General features: G+C 39.5%; 1 protein-coding gene across 12 annotated transcripts in view; it reads left to right on the top strand.

Annotated features, from left to right (window-relative positions):
* Positions 1-19,243, top strand: part of gapvd1 (GTPase activating protein and VPS9 domains 1) — a 115,555-nt gene that overhangs the window by 21,941 nt on the left and 74,371 nt on the right. For 10 of the 12 annotated variants that reach the window (XM_070862653.1, XM_070862657.1, XM_070862656.1 and 7 more), the window contains 2 exons: positions 10,241-10,447; positions 12,608-13,451. In XM_070862653.1, the coding sequence (XP_070718754.1) occupies positions 10,263-10,447; positions 12,608-13,451 (1,029 nt within the window). In that variant the 5' untranslated portion in view covers positions 10,241-10,262. Of the gene's footprint in view, positions 1-10,240; positions 10,448-12,607; positions 13,452-15,750; positions 15,874-19,243 lie in introns of those variants that run through there. The other 2 variants (XM_070862649.1, XM_070862655.1) reach the window with 2 other exon arrangements.

Here is a 19,243-nt window from a genome sequence, read left to right as displayed (position 1 = left end):
TGAAGAATATTTGGATTGGATTCAGACAGATCCCCAAAATGATCGGACAGCATTCTAATCGACTGCCCCATCTAGTCCCCTTGATGTCGAGTTGTTTTTTGTGTTCATGGCTACTGTCCCTCCCCACCTCCTGGTTTCTGATATTTTGATGCAACTGCTATATGTGACTAACTCAAATCTCCCTTGGTTAGAATCAGTTCCTTTTGAAAATAGGTACACATGAAACTATCTATGCTTCCTATTAATGTGTGTCTCAAACTTACACTGCAATAACTCAAACATACTGTGGATTTTCACCGAATTTGGCACGTGACTTCTATTAATCCTCTGGGTTTTGTTCCAAAAACAGGCCGACAGGGACAGGTCAGTGTATTCAACCATGTGTCTGTAAACAATTTCCGAATGCTAATTCATCTGTTACTGACATCAAAAACTTGCTTTTGTATGTGCAGGACTTTTCCCCACGTGCCTGTATTTTGTTAATGGCTATATGCACGAGGTGGACTGTCACCTGATTTATGGTCTCTAATTGCAATTTACATTTGCATTTGCAGAATTGATGAGATAAAAATAGAACAATCATTCTGTTTCTAATTTTGGACAAGATTACTTGCTTATAATTACTGTTTCTTCAGTGCAGTAATTTTCAATGTTGTTAAAAATACTAATGGGGAAGAAGCAAGAGTACTCTGCTCCTTCACTCTCTACTGCAGATGACATGTTGCTGACAAGGAACCTGGTTAAATTCTAGATCTACTTTTTTTATTTATATAAACTTTGGTACATCTCTGGACTGGGTGTTTCAAATTGTTATTTTTCAGACTCTGGTCAGACATATTTCTTGTGCGCAATACAAAAGGCTGCTATCAAAAGCAAGCCCTTGCTTTCTAAGGGCCCAAATTTCCCCATGAGTTGCACCGTTTTTTTTGTGTATCTTTTTAGTTTCAAATATGACCATTTAATTTGCGCAGTGTAAGTGAGTTAGTTTGGTTTTTTGTTCAAAAAGGGGGCGTTCCCAGTCACTTACACCATTTATGCCAATTTGGCCAGAAAAAAGTTGTACTAAACTAACTTAGGGCAGTGTATGTGTCCACTTTTGTCCGCACAGAAAGACCTTACTGACAGTTAAGGAATCGGTGTAAGTAACAACATTTCAAGCACCACCAAGCATCAAACCAAGCACAAAAAGTAATAAGCAATTAATTAACAAATAAAATAGAAGCAACCCTGCACCAAAAGCACCAAGACCAAAGTAATAAGCAATCAATAAATAAAAATAAAAAAAATAGAAGGAACCCTGCTCCTAAACAACATTTCAAGCACCAAACAAAGCACAAGCAGTAATAACCATTCAATAAAAACTAAAGAACTGAAATAAATAATTAAATTAACAAAATTAACATATAAAGAGCTGAAGTAAATCCTACCTTCGGCCTGGGATAGGGGAGGGCGAATGCAGCTGCCGCCCACCGACTTTCAACCCTTTTCGGGCGGGAATTTTTTACCTTTTTGCCCATTTTCCCTTTTTGCCCACTGACATCTTCAAAGAGCTTCACACACACATTATTTGTAATACATCCTAACTGTTGCTGGTTATTTATTGATCCACAGGATGGGATGTAGGTTAAGCACATGGCTGTCAGTCTATATGTGCTGCTTTAACATGACAAGACCATTACCCAACCAAACAAATGCAAAGCCAGCCCAGCATGACAAACAACGTCGCTACACGACAAGTTATCCTCGGTCCAAACCTCTAGACTGCAGTCAAAGACGACTAACCTCTCTTCTCTTTCCCCCTCCCCACCTCGCCACGATCAAAACTCAGTCGCACCAACCTGTTTCTTCCAGCCCTCAGCAGCCTGCCTGTGCGGCAGGCCATTTGGGCTGGAATGGGGTTGGACACGTTCTGCAGGCATCACCACAATCATGGGATGGAGCTACTGCGTATGCGCGACCGCTCTACTGCGCACGCGTGCAGCTGCCGGCACTGTTTTCGGCGCAGGGCTGTAGCTCTGCTCCCCCACTCCACGAGGAGCGCCGCGCCAGGTCCGGGACACGCAGCAGAATCGTGAGTAAGTTTTTCTGCGCCATTTCCAGCGCGCACAGTCGCTGCATCTCTGGAGAGCGCGCCGAAAAAAGGGGTTGGGGAAATTTGGGCCGTATAAACTGCGAGTGACCTTCTGCACATTGTACCTGTTAGTGTTGTGTGCCTGGGGTGAAAAATTAAATCTCTTGCACTGCTGGTAAGTAAACTGCAAATAATATCAGATACGTTGTACTCTTGCTCTTGCGCTCTCCACCTGATGGACAAATAATGTTGTGATGGACCGAATATCTTGGGCTACAGAGAACAAATCAAGTTTATTAAGAAATGAAATTAGCAAAAGCAAAATGCAAACAGCAGCTGCAATATAAAGCAGTGTTTTAATTTACAAAATCTGTTCCTCATAACTCTGAACACAATTCTGCGAGAGGAATTTGCAGAGCAGGCTCGAGGGGCTGTATAGCCAACTCCTGCTCCTATTCCCTATGTTCTAAGAAGCTTATACATGAAATCAGACATGCACAGCGTTTCCACTTGCTCCAAGATGTCAACTGTCTGGCAAAGCAGGAAACCTTGATGTGGGACCGCAGTTATACCTCCTCATGGCTTTGAAGGCTGAATTGAGATAAAATATCAAAAGGAATACCTTCATGGAAAACAAAACAACTGATGAAAGTAAGGCTCAAAGCCAGCAATCAGCCTGACAAGTTTTCATGGTACAAGTTTTATACCTGGGAGACAACCGCTCTGAAATTGCAGTCGGAGGCTTCCCGCGGGCAGATGCCTCCAACCGCAAAAATATTCACGAATGTACCTGGTGGTCCCGGAGGAACGCACACTTGTGCTACGACGCCTCCATGCGCAGCCCAGTGCAGAGGTCCACGTATTCCAGGAGCGTATGTGTAGCCTGCGATCATATGGGCTAGACCAACCAATGAAAATGGCGTACCCCCATTCAGAGTAATGGTAAGTTCCGTTTGTATGGGGATAACCCCAAAAACACAAACATTTAAAATAAATAAGAAAAACACTTCACATATTTAAAATTCTTTGAAATTGAATTTAATTGCTGAATTTTTTTATTTTATTATTTTAATAGGGGTAAAAATAAACTTGCCTTAATGGACAGGGTTTGGAATATAAAAATTACTGATAACATTTTATTTTTTCTATCTTTTAAAACTCTTATGCAGGTAAAAGCAGGCCTTATGCATAAGAGTTTTAAGGACATTCGTTGGGCAAATAGCCCAAATCTCTGCCTTCAAAGGCCCTTCTCACTTTTTGACAGTTCAAGTGCCGGATTTCGACGCATGCGCTTTGCGTGTCTAAACCCGGAACTTTCAGGGCCTCTTCGGGCACGTGCGCACATCATACGCACCTGGGGAGCCTGCAATTTCAAGGGCATAAACTCTTGGGCTGAGCTTGAATTTCGCCCGGCCCCAGTGGTGTAATACCAAATGATTCATTCCATCTCCTCATAGCCAGGTCTTTTAATATTTTCTTTGTCATTATGTAGATTTGGCCAATCATGTTCTTCATGTAGTCCAACATGACAGAGGTAAATTCCATTTTTTCCTCACTGTCTTCCCCCCACTCCCCTTGATTGACAATAACACTTGCCAAATAGTTGCTTCAGTGGCATCCACAGATGGTTTGTTACTCAAATAAAAACAGAAAATGCTGGAAACACTCAGCGGGTCAGGGAGCATCTGTAGAGAGAGAGAGAGAGAGTTAATGATTTGGGTTGATGACCTTTCATCAGAACATTTTATTTAAAGGAAGTCATGATGGCAACTTCCTGCATGTGACAATCATAACTTTAAGCCCTGTTTGGTGTATTAAATTTGAAGGCTGCAGATATGTCCTAATGTTTATTACTAATGCAAAATTAAAATCTAAAACAACACCAGTCTATTTAGTGGTTAAATAATTTAAAAACATTTCCTTCTAAGGAAATCTTAGATTCTGGCACTGTTAATGCTGATGAGCCGAAGTTGGAGAAGTTGCTCACGAGTGTGACTGTGATAGTCATTACCTTATTTTATGCATATTGCAGTATACTAAGCAAGGAAACTAAATGTGACCCCTATAAGCAGTACTCGGAACTCAGTAAGTGGATCGAAGCCCCTTTGTTCTATAATGTTAGGCTGGCTTGTTTTTCCTAATGTCAGAGCTTTTCTTTGAGCTTTATTTGAATTTGATACTATACAGAATAATGTTGGTACATTTACAAAGATAATATGTTAGTGGTTGGTTGTGTGATGTTCAGATAGACTGCACATTTGCTGACATTGTGTTCTCGCTGCTTAACTTTGTTGACGGCCTTAAAAAAAACAAATTCGATTACGTTCAAGTAGAAAATTTGTTCTAGGAATTGCTAATTGCTTTGTTTTTTTAATTTAAATGTTAGGACATCTGAATTCTTACATTTTTATATTTTTCTCAGATCAGACAAAGTTTGGACACTATTGATGTTGAATATCACAATGTTTTAATGATTAGCCTAGATTTTCTGATTGTTATTTTAAGCTGGCTTTTGACCATTTACTAGTTAATGCCAGTAATAATTGATTCTCTAAGCCTCCAGCAGCTGGAAACAAAACTTGAAGTTTGAGGCCAACTTTTTCTTTGGTTTCCTTTCTTGCATGTTTTCCCTTCACACTTAATCAGTTTATTTTACATTTTGGAAGTGCATTCCAAGATCTTAGTATTGACTAGCCATTGTAAATTCAATTTACAAGCCTGAGCAGGATTTTTGTACTTGACAATGAGAAAACGTTGTCAGATTTATTGGAATACATACAAATTTTATTCATGATTGAGATCTGCTGAAAGAATAAAGGACTTCAGAGATGCCAAGTGGGATGAATGCAAGTATAGTGAGTCTTGTTATGTCCCTTAATGTTCACTGCTGCTGTAACATGATTTTCCAGTTTAAATCACTGTAGAATAGTTTCCTTTTATGCTCATTATCTTTAAATGTATTAAAATTCACGGCACTAAATTGCTGATTTGTGTTTATAGGGTTTATTTTATGTGATGGTGGTTTCCTTGATCCAGATTGTGCTAGACTGTTCTATCTGTATTAATGACACAACTGAAAAATACCACCCCTCTGGAAAAATTAATTAGTAAAGGACAGCAAGTCTAGTGGTTTAATACTTGTCCTGTGCTCGGTGATTACTGATCTACAATACACATCTGAGATAATTGGCCTCGGGCATAAGGGAACTTCAACTGGTCTAACACCTCAACATGACCAAACAAAATTACAAAAATGTCTGGAGCCTGCATTTTATTATGTGGGTGAAGTATTTATGGAATGGATGGATGAAGGAAGTTACAAGTGGAAATGAAATTGAATTCTAATTACAGTAATTTGTTCCTTTGTGGGAGAAATCTTACAATGGTAGATTTGTTTTTGATGGGGGAGGAAAAGGAAGTAGGGGTTTATGTAGTCGCTAAATTTTGTATTTTGCTTTTAAAATTAAAAAAAAAATTATTTGATGTTATGAGTACTGAGAAAAGTGTGTATAAAAATGATCTTTCTGGTGGCAAAGCATGAACCACCTTTGCAGCCAGTTCAAGATGGAACATTTGTAAGGTTGTAAAGTAATGTTTCTGGTATTGATGTACACTTGTAGTTGGGGGTTTATTAATATTCTGTAATGTTCCATTTATAATGAGTATGCTGTTCGACTTGTGAACGCTTTGTGATCCTGCTTGTCATCTGTTCCACCAAAAATTGCATTGGTTTCACTAATGTAATTGAAATCAATAAGTCCTCACATCCTTTCTTTCCATCAGAACCACATTAGTTATTTGAGTTGTGTGTCGTGCTCTGCCAAACCCAGTCCAACTTGAGCCTAGCCAAGTCTTGTCCAGCGTTCAAATGAACACAATAATCCCAAGACAGATCTTCACCCAACGCACTGTCAATCATATAAACAAAAAGGAACAAGTGAATCATGTCGGGTGGCTCCCATGAGCTGTTGTAAATAGTACTTTATAAAGTACCTTGTGAGCAATAAATGAAAAACAGGAATAAGTAGCTGCTTTCCCCCCCAATTTGCTTGTGAGTTCAAGTTGGAATCTACATCATTAAAGCTTTACCAGGATTTACCTATCAGAGTGAAAAGAATAATTACTCCAGCAACAGTAAAACTTCTGAACTTTTTGTTAATGGCAGTACCATATTCATTGAGTTGCTGTTGCACCTTTCTTTCAAGTTATGGTTTTGCAGAGTAGGGTTGGTAAAAAGGATTTTTTTTTATGGAGCAGGTCGAAGCCCCAAATGATACAAGTAATCATGACTATTCTTCAATCTTTGACTTTCTTTCTCTGCAGTTAATCCATTCCTGCCCCAAACTTATTTAAATCAGTTCTTTGTTGGAGCTTTAATTGGTTTCAGTGTTTATACATAGACATGGCCAGTCTGGTTGTGAAGTGTGCATTAATTGGAGGCAATCTATTAGCTTGGCTCGGGAATTGGTTAGGAGACAGAAAAGATAATGGACGGGTACTCAGATTGGCAGAATGTGACTCGTGGTGTTCCCTCGGCATCTGTACTGGGGCTGCAGTTTTGCACTATATTTATAAATGACTTGGATGAAGGAATAGAGAACCATGTATCTAGGTTTGCTGACAACACTGAGTCAGGTGGCACAGTAAATAGTATAGAGCAGAAAGTTGCAAAGGGACACTGACAGATTAAGTGAGTGGCAAAATTGGCAGGATGGGGTTCAACATGGGAAAGTATGAGGCCATCCATTTTGGATTTGAGAAAGATAAATCAGAGTATTTTCTAAATGTCAAGAAGCTAGGAATTGTGGATGCGCAGCGAGGTTTAGGGGTCCAAGTACAAAAATCACTAAATCTAGTGGACAGCTACAAAAAAATAATGAAAAATCCTGAATGGAATGTTGGGCTTTTATCTCAAGAAGGCTGGAAGTTGTGTTGCAGCTGGACACAGCTCTGGCTCGACCCCATTTGGAGTATTACATTCAGTTCTGGGCACCACCTCGGGAAGGATATATTGGCCTTTACGGGGGTGAAGTGCAGATTCACTGGAATGTTACCAGGCCTAAAAGGGTTAAATTATGAAGACAGGTTGCATAGACTGGACTTGTATTCCCTTGAATATAGAAGATTAAGAGGTGATCGAATGAATGTGTTTCAGATGATAAAATGATTTGTTGGTGTAGATACAGGGAAACTATTTCCTCTGGTAGGAGAGTCCAGAATAAGGGACCAGAACCTTAAAATTAGGGCTGGGCCATTCAGGGGTGATGTCAGGAAGCACTTCTTCACACACACTAGTGAAAATCTGGAGCTCTTTCCCCAAAAAAGCTGTAGAGGCTGGGGGTCAATTTCAAAGCTGGAATTGATAGATTTTTGTTCGACAATGGTATTGGGGCTTACAGAACCGAGGCAGGTAGATGGACTTAAGGTACAGATCGGCCATGATCTGATAGAATAAGTGAACAGACTGGAGGGGTTGAATGACCAATGTTCCAGATGATGTACTGTGGTGTTCCACAGTTGATATGATTTCATCCTTGTGGTGTGTTGTCACATTTGAGTGAAAGCCAGTCTGACAGACCTATTGTAAATATTTGTTGAGTGTTCTTGAGATTGTGTATTCTATCGCGTTAGTTTGAAGACAATCCCTATTGGTTTGCAATAGGCGTATAAGGCTGGCTGTCATCCAAAAGTGTAATTTCATCATTAAGATGTCATCCCTCTGGCCACTGAGTTATAATATTCTGTTGCATCATCTTTGGTGAGCAGCCATATGACTATTAATACTAAATTATTTATTCAATTCTTTTTTGACATAAATCCAAAGTCACTTTTTTAAATAAACGGCCTGAATTTGCTGTCTGAGGCTTCCTGTGGGCGGATGCCTCTGACCAGCAAAACATCTACGAACCTACCTGATAGTCCAGGATCCATGGAGCCTCTTGCTCCTGGGCCTCTCCGGGTACGTTCGGATAGAGGCCCACGTATCCCAGGGATGCATGTGGTTTGCATGTGTTCCTGGGATCACATGGGCTTGCCCAATGAATGAAAGAAGGGGATTGCCTTTCTTGACAGATCAAGTTCCAGGTTTTCGCTTGTGCACTTCGCGCGCGAAAACCCGGAACGTTCGGGCGCATACGCACCCGTAGGGGGCTGCAAAATACGGGCTATAGTGTCAATTTGTTATACCGTGCTTCTCTTGTAAGATGTACTGTCTATTATATTTTTCCCTCTTGATTCGTGTTTTCAGTACTGTATACAAATTCTTCCAGAACAATCAGATTCAATTCCTTGAATTTTCAGCTTTCTACCAGGTTCAGCTGTATAATCCATTTTGTTTCCTGCTACTGAGTTTTATCATGTATACAATGATGTTTGCTTATGATGTGTACTGTTTAATAATAACTGATTTGATTGTAGGATTTTTGCTGTTGTGTAAGAACTTCAAGGGCCTGGCATCAGTAGATGCATTGAAAGTTCTAAGTTAAGGACACAATATTGGAATAGGCATTATAATAAGTAGAATTGCAGGGGCAAGGTTGTATGAGAAATTAATGTATGGCAAGTTTAGTCCTTTATGACTGTGCAAACTGAAATAGTTAATGTTTGGAGGGGTACAATTTACACTTGTACTTTTGCATTCTGCAAGAATATAACCAGGGCTATTTCCACCTTCAATTTGTAACATATATTATCAAATTTGTAAAACTTCTGTAGTTGCAGAAAGCTGAAGAACAATGGGAATTGCGTCTAGATGCTGCATCTTCCTACATTATTCACCCTACTTCTATGACTATGGACTGCAGCTTATGAATTTTTGTCTTTCAAAACAGCTGGTACAGCTAATATTTATTTTTCTACATTGGGAAACTTTCAAGATGATTTGGAGAGGTTGCTTAACATTTTGTCAGGAACATTGGAAAGTTGATCTGAATTTGTCATGCCATTGCTGATTAGTTTGAGGCATGCCAGTTTTTTCTTGGCACTTATCAGTGCAGGCCCTGTGCCGGCAAACATAAGAGGTACAGTGCAGGGTGTTCCTGTGCTTTGCTGTGACTGGGCAGTTTAGTTTGCTTTCCATCCTGAAAAGTTCATTGTACTGTACTTCGTCTTCTGTTAGACTCCATGATGCTTCACCTTAATGGGCAAGTTATGTGCACTTTATTCAAAATAGTTCCTGGGACTTTTGTGCTGGATGCAGCATCCTACCATTACATGCCACAAGGTAATAGCAATTCAGCATATTGTGCTGATAAACAATTGTATGCATTTAAAAAAAAATTAATTGAAATGAAAGATCCTTGTTAGCCTGAATAATTTAAAGATATTTCAAAACATAACTTCATTAAAAATCTGTGGTATAAAAATATTTTTACAAAATTTGTCTGAATAAGCAAATCATTACAAATGTAGTTTACACATTTAATCAATAAAATGGGCAAACATGTGGCAGTCAATGGTGAAGGTAGAATTTTTAAAAAACATGCGTTGAAGTAATTTCCACTATCCGCTCAGTATTCTGATTCTCCACCATGATTTATTAAATTTTATCAGTAAGCAGATGAGGATTTAAAAAATTTGAATCAAGCATATGGTTTTCACTGTAGCATTACATAGCAAGTATTTGATGACTATAAAGCAAATTAGATTGACTATTGTATAACTAATTTAATATATCTATCCTGTCAGCATGCATAATAATTTGAAATGAAAATGTTATTGCTGTAAGTGATCTTAAATTAAAAAGTTATGCTCCAGAGTTGTAGAATGTGGCTTTATGTCTATGATGGTTTCTATAGTAAGTTCCCAATCTTATGTTTGTTGCCATACACTGGTGCTTTCCAAAAGAGAGGGGGAAATGTCAAGGCAGTCGGCCTGGGTTGTTCTTGTGCATTTGTGAACCCATAGTTATGGAGTGACATTGGTGTAAGCCCGAGAGCAAATCTACCCCATGCTCTGGGCCTTGGAAATTCTGTTTTATGGGGAGGCTCAATGGGATAATTCCAAATCGCAAAAAAAAAAATCATGCTCTTGGGTTATAAAAATAATTTGGGAGTAGTCGGGAGCATGATCCCAATGCATATTGTGGAGTTGTAAAATGTTTACTGCAAGTCATAACTGCTCTGTTTTTACCCATCCAGCTGGGACCTAATTTTTCTTTTGCTTCTTTAGTAGGTCTACTGTCCATTTGAAGATGGTGAAGCCTGATCTTCACACTCTGGCCCATCATCTCAAGCAAGAACGTCTTTATGTGAACTCTGAGAAGCAATTGCTTCAGCGGCTAAATGCAGATGTGCTGAAAACTGCTGAAAAATTGTACTGCTCAGCATGGATTGCAAAACAGCAGCGAATTAACCTGGACCGTCTTATACTGACTAGGTGAGATTAATGCCGAGGTCATGCATTTAAAAACTATAGACAAACACAAGACTGCATAATAAAAATTTGAGGCTTAATCTCACTTTAATAAATGACTTCAGTGATGTTCAGTGCCAGTTACTTGATGCAGTATCGATATTTGCTAATGAGCAATCGGGCCATGTAGGCATGTGTGTTTGTACCATCCACAATCCGATGTTTGCATTTTAAAATGTTTTTAAATGTGCACCAGTAACCATCGAAGGAAACTTTTATTCTAAGGAATAGTGGAAAAAATGGCCACAAGGCTCCCTAAGGAGATGATGGAAGCAGATAATATCGATTCACATGCAAATTAGATTTTGTTCAGAGAATAATATTTTTGGATACAATATCTGAGTAATTGAGGCATGACCTACGGTAAGTGTATCATGCTTGGGAGGATCAGGTGAATTTGGACCTATGGCTCTTGGAGCTTTCCACTCTTGAGGTTTTCCCCGCCTCATGTCTGAATCTATTGTAGACTAATTTGAGATTGATTGATTGTTATGATTAGTCAACCACTCCGTTACCATTATATCATGTGACTACCAGAATGGTAGACAGCAAACTCGATAGAGCGTGGTCTTTTTCATCTAGCATTTCTGTGTTCCCATTAAACCTCTTCCCAGCTCGGAAGTCGATTGCTTGGCAACTCTATTTAACAGAAATAATTATAAAATGAATAATTGCTGTTTCTAGCTGCTAATTTTCTTCTGACCACAACCACAGGCCAATTGAAGAAGAATACATTAACTTTAAATGATGCCATGGAAACTTGTACGGGGCCAAATGCATCCATTTATCCCTTTGTATGTTGGCATTAATAAACCTTTTAAATGCTAACAATTCTTGCAAATCTGAACTCCGCCAAAATTTGGATTTTTGTTCCCCTCTCGATTCTGTTTCTGGATTCGGGTGAAGTAGAATCCATTTTTACTTTACTGCTTTTTCTCATTGTCGGGATTGTGTACATTGCTGGCAAGGCCCATCCTTGGATGCCATGAGAGGATGGTGGCGGGCCCTTTCTGAAACCCTGCAGTCTGTGTGGTGAAGGTGCTCCCACAACGTTGTAGAGTTCCAGTGATGAAGGAACGATGATACATGTCCAAGTCTTGTGCTGCCAGTAAATATTTGAACATTTCTCATGCTTCCAGTTAGAATATTTTCACGTTGAGCTATGGGTAACCAGATGTTTTTCTTTGTTAAATGACTGCAGCACTAATAGAGAAGTATATTACATGGATTGTGTGTTCCCATGTCCGCCTTGTACTATGAATTAAATGCAGCTTCCGTTTCCCAATAGTTCAGTAATCTACATTTATTTGCACCACACAGAATTGTAGGAAGAAGGGGACAGTGTCAAGATTAGGGCAAGAATACAATTGGCATTCGCACTGCATTCTAGATCTTCAAACTTACATGATATTGCCCTTTGCATGTGTAGCACAGAATTCACCTATGTCCAAATAATGTTGTCATATATCCTTTCTGGGTATCTTGACAGCATCAACACATTGAAGTAGAGGGTGTTTGAAGAAGACAGCGGGATTGCTACTGAATTACTGAGGCGCATCGGCCAACAACCATAAGCAGAGTGTGTGATGGAGCTAAGGGATTGCAATGAACAGGGCATGTGTACTGTATGGCTGAAAATAATGGAAAGTGGTAAAATGGGACACTGCGGAAAAATATTCTGGAAGGCCAAAACTGAAATTATAGAAATATGTACTGAAATACCCAAGTGGAAGAATGACGATAGGCAGACAGAAGCTGATAGAGGAGACAGCATGGATGGTGACTTGTGGTCAGCTTGGTTCCGACAATTGACTTATTTTAAAAACCCTCAGTGGAGGGAAGGGCTGTAAAATGGATATGCTGTCAAAGGTGCATCTGGTCCACCGCCATGACGTACCATATACTGTCATGTTATGAAATGTTTCACACCTGGAATTCCACACAGTGGTCTATGGTCGATTTCTTTGTCTTTCTCGCTCTCTCGCTCTCCCACCACACACACACCCACTTGTGATTTTGATACTTGTGACCCAGTTGGTGATGCATCAAACATCTTCAAATAATTTTGTTGGCACTGATATTACCTACATTCAGGAAAAAAATGTTTGCCTCTTTGTGTTTCAGTGTTGAAGCATCTCCGGCAGAATGTTGCAAACATGCCAAGATCTTGGAGGATACACAATTTGTGGATGGATACAAGCAGCTGGGATTCCAAGAGACATTGTATGGTGAATTTTTAAACCGGTTCAGAGAAAACCCCAGACTCGTTGCCTCATGTTTGGTTGCTGGGGAAAAGCTTAATCATGAGAGCACCCACAGTGTCATCCTTACAGTATTTACTGCCCTTTATGGTAACTGCATTATGCAGGAAGATGAGAGCTATCTTCTGCAAGTGTTGCGTTACCTGATTGAGTTTGAACTGAAAGAGAGCGATAACCCTCGGCGGCTGCTCCGAAAAGGAGCGTGCACTTTCAGCATTTTGTTCAAACTTTTTTCAGAGGGGCTGTACTCTGCAAAGCTCTTTTTGACAGCAACTTTACATGAACCAATTATGCTGCTGCTTGTTGAAGATGAAGATCACTTGGAAACAGACCCAAATAAGCTGATTGAAAGATTTACACCGGTGCAACAGGAGAAATTGTTTGGGGAGAAGGGCACAGAGCAGTTTAGACGAAAGGTGCAGGAGATGGTCGAGAGCAATGAAGCAAAGCTAGTTGCTTTGGTGAACAAATTTATTGGATATCTCAAACAGAATACTTACTGCTTTCCACATAGCCTGCGTTGGATTGTATCACAAATGTATAAAACCTTGTCTTGCGTGGAGGGGCTGGATATTGGGGAGGTGAAGGCCATGTGCACGGATCTGTTGCTTGCCTACTTTATTTGCCCAGCAATTGTGAATCCAGAACAATACGGAATCATTTCTGATGCTCCAATTAATGAAGTGGCCAGATTTAACTTGATGCAGGTAAGTTTACTTTCTGCTTTTTAAATTAATTTCCAAGATTTCATTAATTGCTGTTGAATATTTATCTTCCACATTCTTAGTGATAACATTGGGAATTCCAGCCTCACTGATGATCTAAAACTAGACACTGGTATTACCAGTGCAGCATCAGGAAAGTGCATTCTGGATCAATCATCACCTGAGGTCTTGTTGGAAAGATTCAGCTTTTTGCAAATTCCAAGGGGTGTTGGCCTATGGTGTATTGACTGGATTTTTGCCAGCGAATTTATCACCAATGGGATTTAAAATATGGTGTTACATTAAATGTTACCAAGCCATAAGGGGACAGCACATACGTTCACCTGGACTCCATCGATTTTATATTTTTCTCCTTTTCCCCCAGTGCTGTGAACAGGTACGTGTATTGGATTGGTTGCTAGTCTGATGCAACATTTTCTTGAGGCAAAAATATTTCATTCCAGAAAAATTTGGTTATTTTCTGTGTGCTTACTTTTTGTCACAATTTTTGCTTGCGTATTTATGTCAATATTTAACATAATTGCTTGCATAAATATTTAGATGGGAAATCCTTAATGTAAGTTTATCCCAATCTAGTTGTGGGCTTTTGGCCAGGAGGTTGGGCTGTGGACTGAGTTCTGGTCTCAATTCCTTTGCCATTTTGTAGATTTAAAAAATCCCGTTTATGCTCATTGAGCACTGCAATGGACAATTTGCTACTGGTGAAGGAAATGTAGAAAATAAATCAGCCGGGATATTAAGTGGTTATTACAGGTTTAATATTGAGTGCAGCGCTATACATCACAATCCAAAATTTCTGCATAATTGGTTTAACCATTTTCTGTCTAACAGATATACAAAATAAAAAAATTGAAGCCGTCTGCTCTACAATGGCAAGTTTTTATTCTGATTGAGTTCAGATTGGTGCTTTCAATCTGGTGTACTGGCTGCATTGGTGTAAAATGTGTATGTCATCGGATCAGATAGACGTTTTTAGATTACATGAAGGTGCATTCCATTCAATGTGTTTCACAACAGTTACACTAATGATTGCTATACTTGTAATTACATTACTGTATAGAAATCTAAATAATTACCTATCTGTCTATCGGGGATAGATGCAAGTACCTGGCTGTTTCGACAAATTAACTAAATTACACCCTTGTGTTGGAGATTGGCTTGATTTCATTTAACAATGCAATCCTGATATTTCTGTCAATCTATCCTTCTGTATGATGGGTATATGTGATGTTCCCATGGATGAGTGGATTTATTCAGGTTACGTCGATGTTTGGTTCAAGTAATGATAAAGCAGAAAATAACATCCTGTCGTGAATCAAAAGCGTGCCCCTTGCTCAGCTCGCTTAACTTTCTGCCAGTGCTGCTTCTGGCTTACTCTAAATCTTTTGCTCAAAGCACTCTCTGCTTTCTTCATTCTGCAACCTCCACACACCATAGAATTTTAGCCGAGCTTGATTGGTTTGGGGGAAACCATAGGTGGTTCCGCACATGGTTTCTTAATCCAGCATTATATAAAACCCCAGGACTTGTACCACTGTGGCAATTTGATTTGCTCAACTAAACCTTTTTCATTTTTTTTTTGTTCCTTGTGTTGGGCTTGTTCGAAATTTTGGGATGAAATCTTCCGTCTCCAGAGTAAGTTACATAAAGTGGATATTCGAACCTTAAATATTCCGTCAATGAATCAGGTCTGTCTGGATTGTTTGGTATTCTTTTCCAGATTTCTAAAGGCTAAAGGTGCTGACATTTGATGGTCCCAGGCAACAAGCCGTCACAAAATATCATGTTGCGCTGTCCCTTAAGATCAAGCATGTAACAGAAAGGAAAGCTAAAATCTTTAGCTTAAACAGTGGCCCATTCTTTGCTCCCTGTACAGGCATATAGAAAGTAGATAAACAAGAACAGCCAATCATCAGCATCTTTGAAGTTAAATGGGAAGTTTTCAAAGCTAACTGACTCGGAAAGAAACAGTGTCTTCATTTAAAAGAAAGACTACAAATCCTAGGAATCTGAAATCAAAGCAGAAAATGGTGGTCAGTCATCCCTTGTAGAGGAAAGACAAATTAACAATTTAGGTAGACCTTTTTAGAACTGAAAAATAAATGATCATTTAGTAGAAAATAAGGGGAAGGCGTAAAGAGGGATCCCAATTACACAGAGGAAGTTAATGGTTTGAATAACTTGCAAAATAGCTTAAAATGATCATCTCAATGAAACAATGACATTTATTGTTTAAAAAAAATAAAAGAATGTGTAGACAACTAAGACACGAGAGGCCCACCTGAGGAAAATGTGGGAAATTGGAAGGAAAAAAAGCACTGAGCCTGCAGGTGCCAGTCTAAAATTTAATTTTAAATATTGCAGAAACGCAATGGGTACGAGTCCTGCACGGAGCGAAAAACAGGTCAGCACCCACGTCACCGATGCCAAATTCAATAGATTGATTATTATGCAGTGAGTTCCCCAGAAGTGTTCATAATTTTGTAATGAAAATATTAGCACATTCTTTTGTCGCATAGCAGCAGACTTGAGGCCGTTTGATTCTCGGACAAATTCATGCAAATGATTGCACAGCTTCCATCTTTTTAAAAGAAGAGAACCTGTTTTAGTCTCAAACACCATAAATAAAATAAATCGCAAATAAAAGAAAAAGCCACAGGCTCCATTTTTGTCTCAATGGCAGCGCCCTATTTTATTTCAATTATGTATTGACTATAAAAATCGATTTATTGTTCACCCCGGCTATGCTACACTTGAGATACTTCATGGAGAAGAGCAACTTGCTGATCACGGAGTGCTGTGCACTGAGCAGGAGTTGAAGGATCTGGAGAGAGTGCACCCGAATTGTAACCGACACAACAGACAAGTCCAATTTATTCACAATAGTGAAAGTTATCTTGCAACAGATCTTACAGTAAAAAGGAAGAAGCCACAAAAAGATGAAGTCTACTACTTTTATAGAATTTAGATTTAGTTCCTTTTGATTACATTTGGATTTAGAATTGTGTTCCATTTAAAGTAACTGAGTCAGCATTCACTTTGTCAGAAATAACCTTACGGAAATACTAGGGGACCGAGGGTCTAGCGAAAAGGAGGAACTAAAGGAAATCCTTATTAGTCAGCAAATTGTGTTAGGGAAATTGATGGGATTGAAGGCTGATAAATCCCCAGGGCCTGATGGTCTGCATCCCAGAGTATTTAAGGAAGTGGCCCTAGAAATAGTAGATGCATTGGCGGTCATTTTCCAACATTCTATAGATTCTGGATCAGTTCCTATGGACTGGAGGGTAGTTAATGTAACACCACTTTTTAAAAAAGGAGGGAGCAAGAAAACTGAATTATCGACCGGTCAGCCTGACATAGGTGGTGGGGAAAATGTTGGAATCAATTTATTCAAGATGTAATAGCGGCGCATTTGGAAAGCAGTGACAGGATCGGTCCAAGTCAGCATGGATTTATGAAAGGGAAATCATGCTTGACAAATTTTCTAGAATTTTTTGAGGATGTAACTAGTAGAGTGGACAAGGAGGAGCCAGTGGATGTGGTGTGTTTAGACTTTCAAAAGGCTTGTGACAAGGTGCCACATAAGAGATTAGTGTGCAAAATTAAAGCACATGGTATTGGGGGTAATGTACTGACGTGGATAGAGAACTGGTTGGCAGACAGGAAGCAAAGAGTAGGAATAAACAGATCCTTTTCAGAATGGCAGGCAGTGACTAGTGGGGTACCGCAAGGTTCAGTGCTGGGACCCCAGCTATTTACAATATACATTAATGATTTAGACGAAGGAATTGAGTGTAATATCTCCAAGTTTGCAGATGACAGTAAGCTGGGTGGCAGTGTGAGCTGTGAGGAGGATGCTAAGAGGCTGCAGGGTGACTTGGACAGGTTAGGTGAGCGGGCAAAAACATGGCAGATGTGGTATAATGTGGATAAATGTGAGGTTATCCACTTTGGTGGTAAAAACAGGAGGGCTGATTACCAATCTGTCACCATTCAGATAATAAAGAGGGAGGTGCAACGAGACCTGGGTGTCATGGTGCATCAGTCATTGAAGGTTGGCATACAGGTACAGCAGGTGGTGAAGAAGGCAAATGGCATGTTGGCCTTCATAGCGAGAGGATTTGAGTATAGGAGCAGAGGGGTCTTAGTGTAGTTGTACAGGGCCTTGGTAAGGCCACACCTTGAATATTGTGTACAGTTTTGTCTCCTAATCTGAGGAAGGACATTCTTGCTATTGAGGGAGTGCAGCGAAGGTTCACCAGACTGATTCCTGGGATGGCAGGACTGACATATGAAAGACTGGATTGACTCGGCGTATATTCACTGGAATTTAGAAGAATGAGAGGGGATCGCATAGAAGCATATAAAATTCTGTCAAGATTGGACAGGTTAGATGCAGGAAGAATGTTCCCGATGTTGGGGAAGTCCAGAACCAGGGGTCACAGTCTAAGAATAAGGGGTAAGCCATTTAGGACCGAGATGAGGAGAAACTTCTTCACTCAGAGTTGTGGGCATGTGGAATACTCTACCACAAAGTTGTTGAGGCCACTTCGTTAGATATATTCAAAAGGGAGTTAGATGTGACCCTCACGGCTAAAGGGATCAAGGGATATGGAGAGAAAGCAGGAATGGGGTACTGAAGTTGCATAATCAGCCATGATATTGAATGGTGATACAGGCTCGAAGGACCGAATGGCCTACTCCTGCACCTATTTTCTATGTTTCTATGTTTCCAAATTCTTGATTTGGACCTCACTGAAGCTGTAGTTTTGAGTATTCAATTATGACGAAAGATCAGTTTTCTTCTAAAGCTTTTGCAAGTATTAAGCTTGTATTTAAAGCATCTCCAAGTATGTGATTGAACAATGGCTTTATTTTTCTGCCAAGTATAATTCAGAATGCTGCCCCAAAATGCAGCACCATTATCAGTGTGCGAAAATGACTGCACAAACATGCGTAAATAACTGAAGCCTGACATACAGCAAACTAATCAACGAGCCCTTCACCCAGTGTAGGGTCTCTGATTTTGTGTGCTTAGTTTCAATATACTCTTAAGTGACAACACTTAAATTTAAATACAATTGAGTATTGGCACTAATAGGCCATTGGAAAATAAGTCAGTACGTTTATCATGTAATTCCTGGCTCCTCAACTCAACTTGCTCCCACGACAGTCCAACCAGTGACTGATTTGCCAACATTCATAGTTCAAACAAGTGTTCAGTTTCTCATAAATGCTGTTTGGACATAAAGACAAAATCTATAATTGAATTGTTGTCATTTTGTTGTTCAGATGGACATGATCTAAAAATGTGACCGACCCATCAATGTGTTTTGCAGCAATTCTAGAGATGTGTTGACATCAGAAGGCATTAGTTTTGATTATAGATGATTAAGGATGCTGCAGAGTTTTTTTTCTTTAACTTTTACGTAGTGAAAAACAGTGGTAGATGGGATTCAGGCTGAGATAGTAAAAAAACATTTAGTTACCTGATGGGCAGCAAGGTGAGGCCCAGGCGTTATTTTAAATGATGCGTGTCTAGGTTATGTAGCAAAAGCATTTGGATCTTGACTGACTAATAAGTTTTAGCATGCTCATGATGTAGCTCATTCTTTTTATTGGTGATGCTATAATTTACATCATTCTTCTTTTTGTTTCTTTGTTCTTTGCCCCATTTTCCAGCTCGTCTAGTAGTAGTATAGTATTAGGCAGTCCCTCATATTGAGGATGACCTGCTTCCACACCAAAAAGGGATGAGTTCACGGTTGTTT

Source organism: Pristiophorus japonicus, chromosome 20 (genome assembly GCF_044704955.1).
Source record: "Pristiophorus japonicus isolate sPriJap1 chromosome 20, sPriJap1.hap1, whole genome shotgun sequence".
NCBI lineage: Eukaryota > Metazoa > Chordata > Chondrichthyes > Pristiophoridae > Pristiophorus > Pristiophorus japonicus.
Note: the sequence above shows the minus strand (reverse complement) of the source record. Positions and strands in the feature narration are given on the sequence as shown.